At 43.8% G+C, this 20,423-nt stretch overlaps 1 protein-coding gene across 4 annotated transcripts in view; it reads right to left on the bottom strand.

Annotated features, from left to right (window-relative positions):
• Window positions 1-1,642: 1,642 nt before the first annotated feature.
• EPRS1 (glutamyl-prolyl-tRNA synthetase 1) overlaps window positions 1,643-20,423 on the bottom strand; it is a 151,055-nt gene continuing 132,274 nt past the window's right edge. For all 4 annotated transcript variants that reach the window (XM_073628361.1, XM_073628363.1, XM_073628362.1 and 1 more), the window contains 3 exons: window positions 17,907-17,985; window positions 3,834-3,898; window positions 1,643-1,942 (listed from right to left, as the gene is read on the bottom strand). In XM_073628361.1, the coding sequence (XP_073484462.1) occupies window positions 1,792-1,942; window positions 3,834-3,898; window positions 17,907-17,985 (295 nt within the window). In that variant the 3' untranslated portion in view covers window positions 1,643-1,791. The remainder of the gene's footprint in view (window positions 1,943-3,833; window positions 3,899-17,906; window positions 17,986-20,423) is intronic.

The raw sequence follows: 20,423 nt of genomic DNA, 5'->3' as shown, positions 1-20,423 counted from the left end.
TCCCCACAACATGATGCTGCCACCATGTTTCACGGTGGGGATGGTGTGTTTAGGGGGATTTGCAGTGTTAGTTTTCCTGCCACACATACTGTTTTGCTTTTAGGCCAAACAGTTCAATTTTGGCCTAATCTGACCAGAGCACCTTCTTGCACGTTTGCTGTGTCCCCCTACATGGCTTCTTGCAAACTTCAAACAGGACTTGGCTTTCGTTCAACAATGGCTTTCTTCTTGCCACTCTTTCAGGCCAGATTTGTGGAGTACACGACTAATAGTTGTCCTGTGGACAGATTCTCCCATCTGAGCTGTGGATCTCTGCAGCTCCTCCAGAGTTACCATGGTCCTCTTGGCTGCTTCTCTGATTAATGCTCTCCTTGCCCGGCCTGTCAGTTTAGGTGGACGGCCATGTCTTGGTAGGTTTGCAGTTGTGCCATACTCTTTCCATTTTTGGATGATGGATTGAACAGAGCTCCGTGAGATGATCAAAGCCTTTTTAAAACCTAACCCTGCTTCTTCACAACTTTATCCCTGACCTGTCTGTCTTCCTTGGCCTTCATGATGCTGTTTGTTCACAAAGGTTCTCTAACAAACCTCTGAGGGCTTCAAAGAACAGCTGAGTTTATATTGAGATTAAATTACATACAGGTGGACTCTATTTAATAATTAGGTGACTTCTGAAGGCAACTGATTCCACTAGATTTTAGTTAGCGGTATCAGAGTAAAGGGGGCTGAATACAAATGCACACCACACTTTTCACATCATTATTTGTAAAAGATTTTGAAAACCATTTATCATTTTCCTTTCATTTCAGAATTATGTGCCACTTTGTCTTGGTCTGTCACACACATCTCAATAAAATACTGTACATTTACGTTTTTGGTTGTAACATGACAAAATGTGGAAAATTTCAAGGGGTATGAATACTTTTTCAAGGCACTGTACACGCATCAGTCTTTGTGCGCGATATGGTGTGTTAGGAAGGCTATTCAAATAAATAAGCTGGCTTAACGCAATACATTACAATTTCAGTGTGATCTCAGAACATCCCCAATGCATGCGCCTTCAGACCTCAGATAAGCCCCAAACCTTACACTTTAAAGGAACAAATGAGTTTTAGATACCTGCTGCACGGTTTTATCTAGAGGATGAAGAGTGCCTGTCGGCTCCTCCCACACACCACCTCCTTCAGCTGCCAGCAGGCCTACGCTGTCAATGATGTCAGGTAGGGGGGTGGGATGTGAGCAGACATGCTTTGTAATTGACAAGCTAATGAGCTGCCATTTCCAGCCTATGACAGTGGGGCTTTGGTTGCCAGTTAAAAAGCCATAGCATGCCTAACCAGGCCTGCACGCTACTGGTTGCCGATACCTGTGTTACACTTATAATACACATAATGATAGTTTATGTAACAGACGAAATGTAACATACATTTGAATCTGTCCAGTAAGCACAAGACTTTCTCTTTCATGGTTGCAGAGGTGCAATATGGAAGAAAAAGGGAATGTGATTGACAAGTTCTGTTGATTTTTATAAAAGATGTCCTTTGCTGCTGCAATAGATATAAAAAAAAATGAAGGTTTTATAGACCTAACAAGCCAGCTTGTTCAGCACAGAAAACAGTAATCAGTAATGACAGACACATCATTTCCTTTAGCTTTTATTATCTGGGATGTACTCAGAAAAAAGCATGTGCAGAAATGGGAAGCATTTCAGCACACACAATGGGTCCTAAAATCTGTTTTAAGGTTAAGTAATAAAAATAAACAGCTCGGTCCGGGGTCCGGGTGACTCTACTAATAACTGCGTCCAAATAGCGTATAGTGCTTGGCAGGGTTCTTGCCACACACACACTTGGTTCCAGGTTGAAGCTCTCTCAGTGGCTTAAAGGGGATGCACAAACTCTTGGCTCCCATAGAAGGAGCTCCGGGTTCCAGATCCTGATCCCTGTATCAGAACAGAAAAGAAGGAGTTTAGAATTATGAGCCAAGACAGAAAGTTTTAGTTCATTACAGTACTTACCATGCAAAACAGTACATGGCCTGCAAACAGCTGATTCTGATAAAAAAAAAAAAAGCTTCCCAACAGAGCCTCCTTCATAGCTACCAGATACTGCCCTGAGCGACTGGCCATCTTAAGCCGCTGTGAGAATTAGGCTGCTTTCACACTGGGGCGCTGGGTCCGTTAGCGGTAAAGCGCCGTTAATTTAAGGAGTTAACAAGGGGTTAAAAGCGCCTGTGTTGAGGTGCTTCGAAAGCGCTGCCCATTTATTCCAATGGGCAGGGGCAGTGTGGGAGTACTGTATACAGCACTCCTATACCGCCCCAAAGATGCTGCTTGCAGGACTTTTTTCCCCGTCCTGCAAGCACACCGCCCCAGTGTGAAAGAACTTGGGCTTTTTACACTGGGGAGGCATGAGAGGCAGTCTTCAGGCGCTTTACAGGCACTATTTTTAGCGCTAAAACTGCCTCAGTGTGAAAGTAGCCTTAAAAGATAAATTAAAGGATAAACGAAGGATAGTTTCATCTTTTAGAACATGTTTTACCCATATTTAGGGTGGAACATGGAACATGTTCCAGCTCCTGCAGCCAGTTCCCCCAATCCCCCTTTTAGTGTGACAGTGGGCGGATAATCTTCTCCACGCATCCACTGTCATTTTTTGAAAAGAGCACGGCTGTGTTATTCATTCACAGTTTCCTGTGAATGAATGAACTACATGTACCTTCGGCCGCCGCAGTTGATGGTTTGTAGTTCTGAATGAACTGCACGGGCGCTGATGAGCACTCTCGCAGTTCATTCGCAAGCCCTGCAGCTTTCAACAGACAACCCATATAAAAAGGTACAGGCAGAAAGCTGTAAGGTTTGTCTGCAGAAGCCTGATATTGCATCCCTGATTCCCGGGTGCAATGCTTCCCAGGCTCCTGCAGGAAAAAGCAATAAATGCACATTTTGTTTCTGTAAAAGTATGTGCATTTATAATTTTTTTTAGGAAAAGTGAACTTATCCTTTAACAGCCTACTTGCCCGTCCCCTTCTACTCATGGTTCTCTCCTACAACGATCTGTGAATGGGCATTGGGAATCCTGTTATTCAACTGCTCCTCTTCCATTCACAGAATGCAGTGCATTGCTGGAGAACAGTAAAGTGAGCAATATGAATGGCAGAGAGGGCAGAAGGGGGCAAGCGAGAAGTGGGCCAACTTCTCAGTAGCAGTGGCTCTTAGCATGCATTATAATCACAAATCAGAAACAATTGTATGCACACACGCATTATGATTGTATCAGAAAACATGTCCAAATTTTAAGTAGAAGTATGGCCAAAGCTTCTTTAGCCATACTTCTCCTATGGATCACAGGAGTGCAGTTCGTTCTGCACTCCTGTGACGTGTTTTCAGCCCGTGGTTGGCTTACGTCAATCAGCAGTTCCAGACTCGGGAAAGATCCTGACCATATGGTCGGTATCCGACCAGAAGCCTGGTCTGAAAGCTTGCTCAGCCTCTCAGTGATCCACCAAAAGTCTGAGCCAGCCCCTCCTTCATCCCCTCCACAGCCCAGCAGCCCACTGGCAGACACAGCTCTCTGCTCAAAGTGGAGGGGGAGAACTGAGCGATCAGCAGTGTTTAATCGCTCAGTTCTCACTGCAGAGCCAGTGACGACAGATGCGTCGAGATTCCCCTCATCTAGATCGCTGGTGTGGATGTGGGGATCTGTACATTTTTTTTTTCATTCAAACCCTTGATTGAACAAAAAAAAAAGTTGTGGAAAAAGATAAAAAAAAATCAGAACAAGAAATATTACAGTGGCACTATAATATATGTGAGCACTGTTAGATCAGATTACCTGGCGGTGGTCTTCTTTATCCAGTCCTCACAGTCAATCTCCCCACAGAATGGAATCTGTACAATCTGCAGAGGAATGGAAAAGCACATTATATGTCTCACCTGACAGAACCGAACCCAAAAATATGTTCTATGCGAATTTAAACGGCTTTCGAAAGACATAAGACTGGCCACTAATCCCTATGTCTATGGGCACAAGCAGAAGACATCCTAGTCCGATCTTTAAGAAAGCAGTAAAAAGTCACATTAGGTGCATTGCTCCACCCCAAGAAAATAACCCCCCCTCCATTGATGCCTATTTTTTTTTTTTAAATAGACATAAAATAAACAAGAACATTATAAATTACACAAGCATGTCAAATTTAAAGGCTGAGACTGCCATAGGAGATTGAAAGAGGCTGCAGAACCTCCCTTTGAGAATGCTAGTTCCCTGGATGTCACCCTGATGCTTTGATTTCAGTGCTGCCTGAGTTGTGGACCAATAGTAAGTAAACTTTTCTGACACTCCTTTACAGCAAACTTGTTGCGGGACTGTGAAATAAATATACTGGACACAGCCAGGTATCTAAGACTTTCATAAGGCCACCTGCAATGGCAGCCCCCCTCTTTTTGTGAAAACAATTCAACATAAAGGCCCTTTTCATACTTTTGCAATCTCAAACACGTGTGATCATGTATTGCATTAAAGGGTTTGTTAACCCACATGTGCAAATCACTGCCAGCCAATTATAGGCAGGCATAGCACACTGCATTAGTCTTTTATAAAAATGAGCGTTGTAAATACCGTTTTAGATTGATCTTCAGGCCGGTCACATGACTCGCGGCCGCTGTATACCTTCGATACATGGCTACTGCAGGAGGGGCCAAGATCTCCCTCCGAAGTCAGCCGGGGGAGATCACATGGCCGCTCAGCCCCGCTGGCAGTAGCCCTGGAGACTGGCCACAAGTCATGTGACCGGCCTGAAGATTGCGCTAAAACTGTATTTACAACGCTCGTTTTTATAAAGTACTTATACAGTGTGCTATGCCTGCCTCTAATAGAGGGGCTGGCAGTGACATTTTTGTAAAAAAGTTTATTTATACTAATGGCGGTGGGGGGGGCAAGACAGACATGGAGCTGACAGGCAGGGAGGAGGGGGGAGGGAGCAGAGAGCAGGGCTGCGGATGACGGAGGGGGCCAGTGTTGCCAATCGTCAGTATTTTTATTGGCAGCCAGTAAAAAAACAGGCAATTTTGCTCCTGCCAGTAAATGTAAAAGGTTGCCAGTAAAAAATATGGCTGTGATGCTTGGGCTTGGTCCGGAGCTGGCTGGGACCATCCGAGTGCTTGCTACAGTGTGATCGGGCGGCTCTGACGGAGGCCGTGCCTGAGCAGAGCAGCCAGAGCCTCGTGTGCGGGTCTGCGGTATGGGAGTAAGGCAAGCTGGGACCGGGACTGTCAGTGCTGTTTGGACTGGAGGGACCACTTTGCTTGGAGAGAGACCGTCACTGACAGGAGGGGACGTGTTATGTCAGAGAGGTGTCATCATCATCTGTGCTGCTGCACACTGCTGTCAGTGTCACTATGAAAGTCAATTTTATGTGTGTGTGCGCCCATTCTAATTTCTTGCCCTCCTGAGGCCAGTCCCTGAGCTACTAACTTATTATATCAAAAATAAAATAAGAAATATGTTTTTTGCCTTATTATCTACCTTAAATCATAATTGCATATTGTATTTGTTTGTAGCCTAAATACTCTAATTTGCACTTAAAACTGTAACGTTTGGAAATGCCAGTAAAAACTTGGCTGTGCCAGTAAATTTCAATCTGGTGGGTTGGCAACACTGGGAGAGACGTACACCGACAACGGTGGTCAGGGCTCAGCAGGAATACAGGAATTGGCAGGATCAGCCAGGTTTTTTACAGTTTAGAGAGGGGCATATTACATAGCACAAGCACTGTGCTGTTTAATCTGCTTTAAGGGACCAGGATCTGTAATTTTTTTTTTGGGTTAACACTTTAAAGTATAGCTAAAAGCAAAACATTTTTAAAGTTATGAATAGAGTAAAGAGGAATTAGAAAATCTGTCAGGAACGTGAAAGAAAGTCCCACATTTTGGATTGCCTCCAGAACAGTAATAGAGGGGAAATCTTCCAATACATGACAACCATGTATTCACTCACTTTGGAGGGCTTTCTGTCTTGCCTATGGGACAGGAAATGAAGGGAAATCTCCCCAATGGGACACAAATCTTAAAAAAAAAACCAAATAAAAAAAAAAAACAACCGAGTCTTAAAATTCTACTCTATCCAAAAAGAAAAAAAAATTCAGATAAACCATGAATTTTGAATGAACTTAGAATGCACAGCTTCCTTGGCACCTACTGAACTTGAACTTCTGTGTCCTAAATGTGCCATACACTACATTTATGTTTTGTAAAACGCACATTTTACTGCAATGCATAAACGTGCAGTGGGCTTAAAGGAAACCCAAAATGGTTTTTGGTCAAATTTTTTTTTTTGCAGCTTTATAAAATTCTTTTTAGTTTTAGTATAACATCTTAAAATAATTATTTCTTACAGGGTACTTGACAGTATTTTCCAGCGCATGCTGTGTTACTAATAAAGGCCAGCATTTTCCCGACACTTGGGGGAAGATTTACTCCTGGAACTGGAACGCTCAGAATTTGGTGCAGCTGTGCATGGTAGGCAATCAGCTTCTAACTTCAGCTTGTTCAATTAAGCTTTGGCAATACAAACTGAAAGCCTGGTTTCTATGCAGACTTGCACCCGATTTTGCACTCTTCGGTTTAAGTAAATAACCCCCATGGGGACAGTTTCTGCAGACTGCAAATGCAGATCTTGCTCTAATAGGAAAGAGGGAGGGGTGCCCCTTCTCTGAGGGATTTTGCTGCAAGTGTAATTTGGTCTCCTGCTATGGAGATCTATTCCCCACACAAGTTAAGTTAGGATCACATTACAGCAGTAAAGCTGGCCATAGACGGATTGAAATTTGGCCAGTTCAGCAGGGCTTGGCAGCATTTTGGTCAGTGTGTGGCCCTCAGTGTTCAATATAGGTTGATTGTTAAGCAGGGTATGCACGGACCAGGAGCCGTCCCTGCTGGGAGAACACAGTGAATCCAAAAAGCTGACATGGCTGGCTGTACCCAAGTCAATCGTTGGATCAACTTGGGTACATTCCACCTGCCCATATATGGTTTGAATCTTGGTCAGTCCTTATTGAACTGGCCAAGATTGGAACCATATAAATACAGCTGCTGACACTGTTCACAATCCCAAATACATGTGCCAAAACATATTCAAAATAATATATATAGTGCCGCACTATCCCTACATCCAAGTGTTGTCCTATATAATATATTCACTTAACACTTTAAATGAATAATAATTGTGATAAACAGAAATAAATAAATCCAGTGAAAAAAATTCAGTGAAAAAAAACATGCAAAATTAATGCCCTTCTGTGCACTGCTCCAGTGCCTGCCAAAACATAAGTCCATCAGTGTATATCCTTTGTGAACTTCTTAGCGTTATCCGTGTGATAGTGCTCCACATATAATCAAAGTGTCACCACTCTTGTGCTCCCCCCCCCATGGTAATACAGTAATACCTTGTATTACGAGCAAAAATTTGTTTCAGAAGCATGCTTGTAATCCAAAGCACTCGTATATCAAAGAGAGTTTTTCCCCCATAAGAAATAATGATGATTTGACCACAGCACAGTATGTGGCCAGAGGTGGGGGGGGGGCGCTGGTGACGTTCAGAGACACTCAGGAACTGTCCCCCAGACCTCTGGCCACATACAGTAATACATACACCAGCGACTTGAGCACTGCTCATCTTGCAAGACAGCATTCGCAAATCAAGTCAGGATTTAAAAAAAAATATAGCTCGTCTTGCGAAATGCTGGTATACCGCGTTAGACGCAAACCGAGGTATCACTGGTATGCTCACTTCAGTTTGGTCAATCAGCGCTGGTTAGACACCCCTGGGCTCAATTAACAAGGAATCTCCAGGCTCCTGTGCTTATCCTTGGATCAATCTCAATCTTAAGGTGTACCAATCCCTAGAGGAGCTTCACGAGGAGCTGCTGGCAGACAAACGGCTGTGGGGTTTCATCTTGTGTTTTAACTAGGGATGCACCGATATCATTTTTTTCTTTTACAACGAGTAACGATACTTTTTTTTTTAGTACTCGCCGATACCAATTACCGATACCTACCGCAACTGTTTTGTTTACACTTCAGCTTTACATATGAAATAAATTGATTTTGTGTTTTTAATTTTGCGCTTTTTTAATGTGAAATGTGTAGATATATATGTGTGAAAATATTTACTAACAAACCAAACAAAAAAAAAGTTTTAATTGTTTATAGTTTATAAAATAGACGTGAAGAAAAAAAAAAAAAGCAGGAAAATAATAATTAAATGGAAGAGAATAGGGAGTTAATTAAGGTTGATTATAGTAAATTAAGGGTTAATAAGGGGTTAAAACAGAGAAACATTTGTTCATCCCCACTGACAGCTCAAAGAACCGAGCCTGAAAGTAGATTCCAGGTATCAGTGCATTTGCACGAGTACCGATATTTGCGCAAATACTCGATATCGCCACCTATACCGATGCTAGTATCGGTGCAGTTTCAACAGATTGTTGGTTATAAATTGGTGCACTGGAAGCATTTCAAGATTGAGATTGATCCAAGGTTAAGCACAGGACCCTGGAGATTCCTTGTTCATTGAGCCCAGGGGTGGCTTACCAGCGCTGATTGACCAAACTTAAATGTGAGGTCACACACCCTGAGGTGAGGATATTACCATGATGGGGGGGGGAGCACAAGAGTGGTGACACTTTGATTACATGTGGAGCACTATCGCACGGATAACACAAAGTTCACAAAGGATATACACTGATGGACTTTTTGCAGGCACTGAAGCAGTGCTCAGGACATTCATTTTGCATGTTTTTTTTTACTGAATTTTTTCGCTGGATTTATTTCTGTTTATCATGAGAATTAAATATATTAATTGACATTTTCACGTCAAAATGAGATTTTAGCAACTCATTTTAGATTTGTTTTAATATGTAGCTAATTAAAATGAACTGTATAAAAAAAATATATACAAAACGGCTGTACATCCCTGCAAAGGCCATGTTACATTTATTTTCTCTGCTTTATTCATGTATTTTGGCACTAATGACATGATCTGCTCTGATCCTTTGAAACATTTGCGTGTCTCTTAGCGATTACTCTTAAAACCCCTTTAGGAAAGTAATGAAAATTGTAAAACATTTGGACAGTGGCCATGTAACCCAAGAGAATGATATAAAAACTTCTAACAAACAAGATAGTGGAGGATCTTACAGAGCCCTATAGGCCAACAACAGGGTTCTGCTGTCGGATACGGCAGCAGCTTATAGTTGTGCAATTACCTGCCATAAAAGGACAAATTATGCCATTGCTCAGTAAAAACGATGGCTTCCTGTTGATGTATACGTAAATTATCATCAGCCTGATCAACCTTGAAAGAGTACACGCCTTTTACATTATCGGAGACAAATCTCGCAGTGATATTTTATTGCTTCTTATCTAGATAGAGATCTGGAATTTGAAGCCATTTTAGGAAGAGGTTATTTTGAGTAAATGGCTTTAATAGTGATTGTAAATGTTTTTTTTTTTTAAACAAACAGGTTTATACTTACCTGCTTTGTGCAATGGAATTGTACCGTGTGGCCCCGAACTTCCTCTTCTTAGGCCCCTCGCCAGCATTCTTGGCTCCTACCCTCTGGTGAGTGTCCCCATAGAAAGCCGCTTTCTATGGGGGCACTCGTGCAGGGTCGTTCCCGAGCCTCGTTGTCTGCATCTATAGACACAGGCAGCGGGACTCGGCCTTGCCCCTCACTCTCTCGTCTCTGGCCAAAGGCTCCCACTGCTTCAGCAAAGCCTGCGAGACCCAGAATTGAGGGGAGAGAAGAGCTGCAGACGTGCACAGCGCTGGATTAAATGAGGGCTCAGGTAAGTAAAAGGAGGGGAGAAGGGGGGTACTGATGCCTAAACATTTTTTAGCCTAATGCAAGGAATACATTAGGATGGAAAAATTTTAAGGCTTTAGAACCTCTTTAAAGTTAGTTAGCTTAAGGTAGTGAAAAGATCTTCAATACTTCATATGTAGGGAATATTGCTCGCTTCCACCATAAAAGCAAATAGAAAAAAACAAAGCAATGCTAGGTAAGTTGCCTAGGTGTTCATAAAGTGCCATTTCCCATTTTTCGCAATTCATAATTTTGTTGCAATGCACACAGACATCAACATATGTGCTTGGCAAGCACCTGTGATTTCTGCTGAGCAATTCTGATGATGCCTAGCTGAAAACCTGTGTAATGCAAGATGTGTCAGAGTGTCAATATTACCATTGTGCACCTACAGGTTGCAATGTTGGCAACTGATGGGAAGAGGGTGCAATACATTGCAGAAACCATGTCCCCTGGTTCAAGCCTACAGTCACTGCAGCAGAGCCAGGATGAAATAAAGGACTCCTTGGGGGATCTGTACCATTCCTTGTATGTATATGTAAATGCAAACTGTTAAATGATATTAAAGTCTTGTTTTTTTTGTTTAAAAATAACAAACATGTTGGGGGGCGTGGCCTGCTACAGCATGGAGTAGGACGTGGAAGACCCGAGCTCCGTCCAATACTCCTGCATCCCCATTAATCCTGCCTGTCAGCAATCTCCGGAAGAAACCTAGCATACCTCCTGAGGTCTCTACCCAGATACAGACCTGTTTCAGCGGTCCTCCGGCCGTACGGGAGTTCCGAGCGGCACGGCGCTCCTCCGCGGCCGCAGCCACAACTACAGGCCGCGGCTTCGGCCTAGTCGACGCCGGCGGCCGTCTTGCTTCACTCTGCCGCCTCCTCTATACTCATCCCCAGCCTCCCTGGCGTTTGGAGCCCCTGCCGAGCGAGGTCCCTGCCCAGCGGGCCTCCGATTGGGGGATCGAATGGAACGGTGCCCTTTTGTGCGGGGGCGCTCTTAAATTTAGGCCGCGGCTTCGGCCTGGTCCGGAGCTCCGGCGGCCATCTTGCTCCTCCCTGCTTCTCTGGAAGTGCTGTGTCCTGGCCCCTCTGATGCCTGGCTCCTCCACCAGAGGCTGACCCGACTGCATCTGATCCTGTCTGGGAGCCTGAACTGAACAGGGCCCCCTCACATAGTGACAACCCCAGACCCGGGCCGTGGTCTGGGCCTAGTCTCGGTGGCCATCTTGGTGCTCCCTGCCTCTTTACCAGCAACACATCCTCCCTTCCTGGACTCTGCATCTAACACAGTGGATCATCTAACCGACCTACTGCCCCCTGCAACTCCTCCAGGGACATCACGGTACTCAGACCTACAGAGGACCTCCGCATCCTTCAGGTGAGCGGCATCCACTTTACTACTCTATATTGGACACTCCTGACCTTCCCATCTTTCCTCTGCCTGATCTGCTGACAATCCCATTCCCCTTACCCGCCAAAGCATTGTCCCTACCCAAACCCGCTGGGGGTACTCGGGCCCATTGGGGGTGAACGGGGACTCAAGACCTATCCTAGACGAATTGTGTGGGGACTATCCTGTTGATCTTGGCCTCCAAACTCCCACAGCTCACCCACAGTACCGCTCAGTCAGCTGCGTCTACCCCCTCTTATTAACAGTCATGGCTCCGACGAAACCCAAGACCAACGCAGCTGCCAAACTTGATAAGTACCGCCGACAGGATAAAGACAGCCTGGGAGAAGATGGCGGCACCGCATCGGGGGGGAGGGAGGTGGCGGGCGCAGACACAGATAGAGTGCTGGAAGCCATCTCTGCACTCCAGGCCGCCCTCACGACCAAGATTGAGGAGGTGAAGGTGGATGTCTCCCTAGTCCGACAAGACCTGCATAAGCTTAAGGAGCGAGTTAAGACATCTGAGACCAGATTAGGAGAGGTGGAGGATGCGATCCCGCCATTACAGACTACCTCTGAACGCATGCAATACCAGATTAATCAACTCCTGGCAAAGCAGGATGACATGGAGAACAGGCTTCGTAGGTGCAACCTCCGCTTCATTGGCCTGCCAGAGGGGACGGAGGGGAAAGACCCCACCACATTCCTGGAGCAATTACTAATTACAACGTATGGCAGGGAGGCCTTTTCGCCCACGTTTGCTGTCGAAAGAGCACATCGCATGCCCGCTAGGCCGCCACCACAGGGTGCCCAACCCCGAACATTTATCGCCAAATTGCTAAATTACAAAGACCGCGACGCAACACTGCGCTTGGCAAGGTTGAAGGGTAATATACCCATTGACAATGTCAAGGTAGCCATCTTCCCTGATTTTTCCACTGAAGTACAGAAGCGCAGACAAAACTTCACCGAAGCCAAGAGGCGCTTACGCATCAAAAATCTTAAATACTCAATGTTATTTCCCGCACGTCTTCGAGTGGAGGATGATGGCCGAGCCGTTTTTTTTGAAACCCCTGAAGATACCATCGCCTGGCTGGAGCGCCGAGATAACAGGAAAGAGAATGAATAACCCAATACACATAGCACATGGCCGTGGATTGCGGCAGGGGACCGCAGACCTCTTTTCTTACAACATGAAAGACTTTGCTCTTAATACCTCAGGAGAAACTATATACTATCACGTACTATTTTGATGACCGGAGCCTCGGGTCAGCAATAGTCCTACAGAACATATGTATGGTGCAGCGTGACTTTGCCCCACGCACCTTTAGGGAAATCAGTCACCGAACCTGGAATGAAGCCGTTCAACTACAATTACACGTATTTATCTATCCCAGAGAACACATGGCACCATTTTCTTTACATAAGATTTTGTGGGATATGTTTACCCCGGGTTCTAAAACCCAACGACTACCCTGGTTTTTTCTTTTTTTTCTGATGAAGCTGACTGTTCTTTCCCGGAGTTCAATCTCAGTTTTGTTTGGGAAGTATGCCCGCACAGGTTGGGGTCAGTGCAGGGCTGGGAGGGAGAGGGGAGGGAAAATGTTTAAGTTACTTTTTAAAATGCAAGAAGTACTATGTTTACACTTTTCGAATCAATATAGTTTTTTGAATAATATTGAAAATTTGCCTCTGTTGTTATATTTTGTAGTACTGTACATATTCATACATAACTCTTGTAAAAAGGTACCGGTGAGACTCAGGATACACACCTCAATACTGAAAATGATCTGTGAGAACTCCATATGGCGTCTATAAAATTCCTTACTTGGAATGTGAGGGGCTTGCGTGAACCGCTTAAGAGGTCGGCAACCTTCACATTCCTTAAGAAACAGAGGGCTGATGTAATAGCATTGGTGGAGACCCATATTGATGGCAAGCTACAGATGGCCCTACGTCGCCCCTGGGTAGGATGGGCATTTCATTCGACGTTTACATCCCATTCAAGAGGTGTATCTATTTTAATTGCAAAATCCATACACTTTGAGCCAGGAGAGATATGCACAGACCCTCAGGGCAGATATGTTTTTATATCTGCTAAACTATACGGAGAACCCTTCCTAATCTTAGCTTTCTATGTTCCCCCTCCATTTGCTATTACTATAATACTAGAGGGTGTCTCCTTTATGGCAAGACACCCCACAGTGCAAGCAGTATGGATGGGGGATTTTAATTCCACAATGAATGATACCCTAGACAGACTTCGCCCACCGACAGTAGCTGCAATGAGGACAAATGACACTAAACTACATAAAATAACCTCATCCATTCATCTAACTGATACATGGAGACATAAATTTCCACATACCAAGGCCTATTCATGTTTCTCCTCCACACATAACTCGATGTCCCGAATAGATTTCATTCTGACATCTAAACAACTTTTACCTAGATTATTGACAGTGTCCTTTGGACCTAGGCTGTTGTCTGATCATAGTCATTACTCAATTACACTCAGCGTGCCCGTGGCCAAGCAGAAGCGGACCTGGCGCTTGAACCCATTTTGGTTGTCCTTGCTGCCAGAAGATGATATGCTTGAGGTGGAATGGACTCGTTTTTTTTACGGACAATGAACATTCTGCTCCCGCGCCAGTAGTGTGGGATATGTTTAAGCTGCATGTCCGAGCTGTCCTGACCTCACGCATCAATCAGATTAAAACAAACTCCGCGGAAGCCTTAGATAAAGCAATCACAGAACTATCCTCTTCAGAACAAACATATATAGCTGACCCATCCACAACAAATGCCAATACTCTTAAACTACAGACAAGAGTGGTGTCTCAGATGCAATATGTAAAAGCCAAGCAGAAATTATTCTTCAATAGACAGCGGTGGTTTGAACATGGAGAAAAAGCAGGTAAATTGCTTGCATACCTTGTTCATAGTGAAGACAAACCCCCAATTGTAGTTACGCTTCATGATAAGGATAGACAGCCGATCACGGATCCTCTTGTCGTGTCCTCCAAGTTTGGAGACTTTTTTACAGAACTTTACACATCGACGGTCTCGGGGGATACGGCAATAATGGATCAGTTTTTGAGCAACATCATACTTCCACAACTCTCAGAGAGCCAAGTCGAACTTCTTGAGGCACCCCTCACGGTGGAGGAAATAAAGATTGCTATTGCAGATTTTACTAGGTCCAAATCCCCGGGGTCTGACGGTTTGCCCATTGAATTTTATGCACACTTTTCTGAGATACTTACACCCAAACTGTTGACTCTGTACAACACCATGTTCGAAACTTCAACACTACCTGCATCCATGAGAGAGGCCACGATAGTACTTATACCCAAACCAGGGAAAGATTTAGGATACCCTGAGTCATACCGCCCCATATCGTTACTCCAAGTAGATGTCAAAATATTAGCCAAAGTACTCTCCAAACATCTAAAGCAAGTAATACTATCCCTTATACATGTAGATCAGTCAGGGTTTATGCCTGGCCGAAACACTTCCTTTAATTTAAGGAAGTTATTTATCAATCTCCAGGCCAAGCATGATAATGTGGGCACAAGAGTGATAGTAACATTAGATACAGCCAAGGCATTTGATTCGGTTGAATGGAGATATCTCTGGAGATGCATGGAGGGATACGGATTTGGGCCCAAATTTATTAGATGGGTGCAACTGTTATATCAGCAACCAACTGCCCGAGTGGTGGCTAACGGATGCCCCTCTCGGGAATTTGGCCTAAGCAGAGGTACGAGACAGGGATGCCCGCTCTCGCCCTTGCTGTATGCTCTGGCATCGGAACCCCTCGCCGTGTCCAGCCGTACTAATCAGGAGATAATAGGCTTGACATTCGGATCCCTTACCGAGAAAATTAGCCTATATGCAGATGACACCCTTCTCTACCTGGCAGACCCTGGCCTCTCTCTACACACAGCCCTTAACGTAATTGAGCAATTTGGGACATTCTCGGGCTTGAGGATTAATTGGGGTAAATCACAGATATTACCAATTGATAGTTTTCCACCTACAGAATCACAGGCTAATTTACCCCTTCAACGGGTGGATATAATAAAATACCTTGGCGTTAAAATATCCAAGAATCCAGTAGACTATATTTCCTTGAATGTCGAGCCATTATTCTCCCTAATTAAATCTAAGATCCAGGTCTGGTCCCGCCTCCCTCTAGGAGTATGGGGCCGAGTCAATTTAATAAAGATGATACTACTGCCTAAGGTACTATACGTCCTATGGCATACTCCAGTATATCTACCCCTTAAGTATTTTAAACTATTAGAAACACTACTTAAACCATTTGTATGGGGGAAATCTAGACACAAACTCGCATGGCAAACACTTAAAAGCTCAACGGACATGGGCGGAACAGCACTCCCCGATTTTAACCATTACTATATAGCGTCACAGCTATCCCAACTATTTCACATTGACAAAACTGACAAGGAACGCTTTCTCATTCTGCTGAGCCCCCGTTGGGTTCAGCATACTGGGGACCCAATAAATGGGATAGCGGTGGGTGTAGGGAACACACAGTCAAAAGATTATAGACATTCCTTGCTATATCATTATAGACGCATTTGGGAATTAGCCTCCTCTAAACTAGAGATACCATCATTTAATGACTATACACCACTTTGGCATAATAACAAGCTGCAGGAACTTAATGGAGTCCAGAACTCAGACTTATGGGCAGCCAAGGGCATATACTATTTACACCATCTGTTCACAAATGGCACTTTTAAAACGTTTGAGGCACTTAAGATATAGTTCAAGATTCTGAATCAAATGTTTTTTTGTTATCTACAGATCCACCATGCGATCCAAACGCAGTTTTCACGGGACCTTCCTCAGCCCACTCCTAACTCTATTATAGCCATAGTCAAGGATACAGACTCAAAAAAACTAATTTCCTGTTTTTACAACATGCTATCCGCCCCTGCCTCTGCAAAATCAGCTTACGCATTGAAACCAAGATGGGAGAGGGAGTTTGGGAGGATGGAGGATGAGGAGTGGGAGGAGGCCCTGGAAGCATGCAAGTTGGTTTCACCCAAACTTTCAGACAGGCTGTCCCAGATCTTTATACTTCATCGTGCATACCTCACTCCTCTTAGGGTAGCTAGATATAAAAGAAGTCAATCCATCACATGTCCAATGTGTGGAACTGAAACAGGCACATTCTTTCACCTTATGTGGTCTTGTCAGAAGATACAAGATTACTGGAAACAAATAGTTGCCTTCTTGCATGACGACATGGGGTCCCCATTAACTCTTGACCCAAAACAATGTATACTGGGAATTTTTCCAGATGTACTAGACAAATTCACACTAATATTCCTGCATGAAACTTTATTTTCAGCTAGGAAAATTATTGCCAGACAATGGATGAGATCCGAACCCCCTCAATTGGTGGACTGGAAAAGAGACATTAACACAACCCTTCCATATAAAAAATTCCTCTATATTAACAGAGGTTGTCCAAACAAGTATAACAGAATATGGGATAGATGGTTACAAGAGTCTATGACATGCATATAAATGGTGCTTATCCTGATACTTACTAAATATGAGTGTGGAAGTGTACGGATTATATATGAACCAACAGAACTAACAACATGATAGTAATATATGTGTATCATGTTCTTGGAATACGGAATATCTTCTGTAAGATGTTAAACATGTATACCAATGCTTTTCATGTATTATGTACAATCTTGCAAATAAAAAGTTTGTTATAAGTTAAAAAAAAAAAAAAATAACAAACATGTTATACTTACCTGCCCTGTGTAGTGATTTTGCACAGAGCAGCCCTGATCCTCCAAGCCGTTGCTCTGTGTGTCCATTCAGACATGGAGCTGCAGGTTTCTCCTCATTGGCTCACTGATTTTGACGGACAGCAGTGGGAGCCAATGCGCACCGATGCAGTCTCAGCCAGTGAGAAGGGAGACTGAGACTCTCATGCAACATCGCTGGTTCGAGATGGAGCTCAGGTACGTATTAGGGGGGCTTCTGCTCACAGAAGGTTTTATATCTTAATGCATAGAATGCATTAAGATAAAAAAAAAAACCTTCTGCCTTTAGAACCACTTTAAAATCTCATCTAATCTTTAAAATTTTTATATCAGTTTAATTTTAAATTCTATTTAAATCTGAAGTTTTCATTAGCATATTTCTTGCTGATCCTTATTTAGGCACTTCCTGTTCTATGATGACATCTGCTTGTCCCTGTATACCAACTGTTCTTCAGCTTGTCACACAGACTTCTGATGCAGACTACAAGTGGCTTATTTGATACACAGCATAGTTATGGTGATATCAACTGATCATAAGGAAAAATGCTATTCTCCATCGCTGCTGGAAAGGATGACAACATGATGGTCTGAGAAAATCTGAAAATCTGCCAGGAAAGGTAGGAGCCTACATTATATGATCAATTCACAAGGCTTTCACACCAGAGGATGAGGAGCTTTATTTTTAGCCACATGACTATAAATCTTTTGACACAAACCTGAAAATAATTGTTTTTTTTTTTTGAATAAAGATCTTTTGTCTGGTGTGTTAGCTTTAGGAATTGTGTTTAATATTCAGTCAAATCCCCCTTCCCTAAAAAAACAAAAAACACATACTTTTCCTGTATCCAGCTGATTCTGGAATTCTTCCATAGAATCTGTTACCACCATGTGGGTCGTCAGATCTCTCAGTGCCCTAAATTAAAAAAGACAAGAAGGGTGCAACCAAAATTACTTATATGTTTTCGTCAAGGTTTACAAAAAAAAACACTATAAATCACAATCAATAAAACCAAACACAAAACCAACCCATTTGGTGCATAGGAGAGTAGCAACTCTAACTTCACATGAAAGATTAGAGTGGCATTAAGGGCCGGTTCACACTGCTGCAAGGCGGGAACCCTGCAAATCCACTGCGGGTTCCCGCATTGCGTGTCTCCCGGCAGCAGTTCACACCTCCCTATGTGAACTGCTGGGAGTGTCAGTTAAAAATTACTGACACCCCCAAATCAGTTTGCATATCGCAGTGTGAACACCCATGTGATCCGATTCTGCTGTGGACCAAAAAAGGGTCCTGTGCGAGTTTGATGCAAATTCAGCCATACTAAAAATCACATCACACAGAGATCGCATGTGATTTGCATTACAGTGCGAATCACATGCGATCTCAGACATTGCACCAGTGGGAACCCGGCCCCAAGCCCCCAAAAAAATATTGCTGATTACCAGCTCTTAAATGAGTTGACTGCATTTTTAGGGCTTTTTTCAGTCATTGAACCTGCCAGTCTGTTTTTCAACTTTCTTTACCAGGCCAAGTTGCACAGCAAAAGTGCCATTTAGAGGGAGGGTTGAGACAAACCATTTACATGGACACCGGTCAGCTTTTATTAATTTATGTAAAACCTTTACACCAAAAAGAAAAAAAAAAAAAAGAATTTTGACTTGCCTGTAAATTGTATATCCTGGGGTACAGGACATGACACAGGCTCTGTAGTTCTAGACCATGGGTTTTATGCCACTACCTTCAGGTGATTGGACACCAGCAAAAGCCGTACTGTACTCCAAGATATAGAATTTACAGTAAACAGTGGCAAACAAGGCTCACAAAAAACAAGGGCCAACTGATTTCAAACTCTCAGATAACAGCTTGAAGCCCCTGGCGACCGAACCTTGCATCAGCAGAGGCCTGGAAATCAACCTGGTAAAACTTGGAAAAGGTATGAATGGAAGACCAGGTGGAGGCTTTGCAGAATGGGAATTGGATGCTTGCTACTGAAAGGCCCAAGAAACACCAACAGAGCTGTTGGAATGGGCTATGATAGTAAGGAGGGAAACCTATTCCTTGAGGGCATAAGCCCAAAAATGAACTGCCTGAGCTAACTAGCAATGATGGAAGAGGAAGCCGGATGACCCATCTGGACAACTAGAGGCACTATATCCTTCGGAGCCCTTGCCAACTATTCTCTTAAGCGGAGTTCATCCAAGTATCCAGCTATGGGATACCTCAAGCGTGCAAGAGGGTCAAAACTGAGGCCAGCATATTAGTGACCACCCAGTGTATAGTGGATAGGTTGAATGGAAGAGCCACAAACTGGTAGTGCAAAGGCCCCACCGCAAAGCACAGAAAGAGCGGATGTGCTGGAAAGATGTGTACATGTAAATAAGCTCAATGACTTTCACTAAGGCTAGAAAGTCTCCACAGTAAGGGAAAGTGATGACAGATCTTGACAATTCCATTTAAAATTGAATTTTTGTACTTGAAAGTAAGCAAATAGAATTTTGAGGTCCAGGTTAGGGTTAATGCCTAATCTGGCTTGGGAACAGCAAACAGTTTGGAGTAGAAGCTCCAAAACTGCTCTGTGGCATGGACTGGGGCAATGATCTTATTAAGAGTCTAAAAAGTGTCCAATAAAGATCAGTAGGACACAGAGATTGGAGGTTGGTAAGAAAGTGAGGAGAGGGAAAGGGAAAGAAACTCAAGTTTGTAACAATAGGACACCACCACCTGCACTCAGGCACTGGAAATGCAAACAGTCCAAATCAGCTATGGTGCAGCAGGTATCTTTCAGAAAACATTGCCCAGATCTTAGGTGTGTGTGGACAGCTGTGGCCGGGAAGCCTGTACAAAGCAAAACTCACAGCGGCCACAGCTGTGCTCATCAGCGCCCTGGTAGTTCATTGAGAACTACAAGCTGTCAGCCACAAAGGCTGATGGTAGTTCTGAAATCATTGACACGGCCATGTGGGGGGAGCCCCGAAAGGCCGCGCTCTTTTTGAATAGTGACAGCAGGTGCAGAGAGGAGATCCCCAGCCCGCTGTCACAAGGAGCTCTGGGGGGGGGGCAGAAAGGTGAACTTATTCTTTAAAGTCTTCAGTGGCACTAAAGCACTTGTAGACACATTTAACATGTTACCACAATGCATAAGTGTAAGTGGGCCCTGTTGGTAAACCAACCCCCTTCCTCTGCAACCTGGTCACCAAAAATGTATGATCCAGTGGATGATCCAATGCCATTATTGCAGATACATGAAGATCAGCCATGACCCATGACATTATTCTTCCTAACGGGAAAACTTTCAAGCTGAGACATTTTGCTAACTGCAGAACAAAAAGGGTAATTAATCTCTTTCTCTG

The sequence above is a fragment of the Aquarana catesbeiana genome, linkage group LG04 (genome assembly GCF_042186555.1).
Source record: "Aquarana catesbeiana isolate 2022-GZ linkage group LG04, ASM4218655v1, whole genome shotgun sequence".
Lineage (NCBI taxonomy): Eukaryota > Metazoa > Chordata > Amphibia > Anura > Ranidae > Aquarana > Aquarana catesbeiana.
This window is presented reverse-complemented; position numbering and strand designations above follow the sequence as displayed.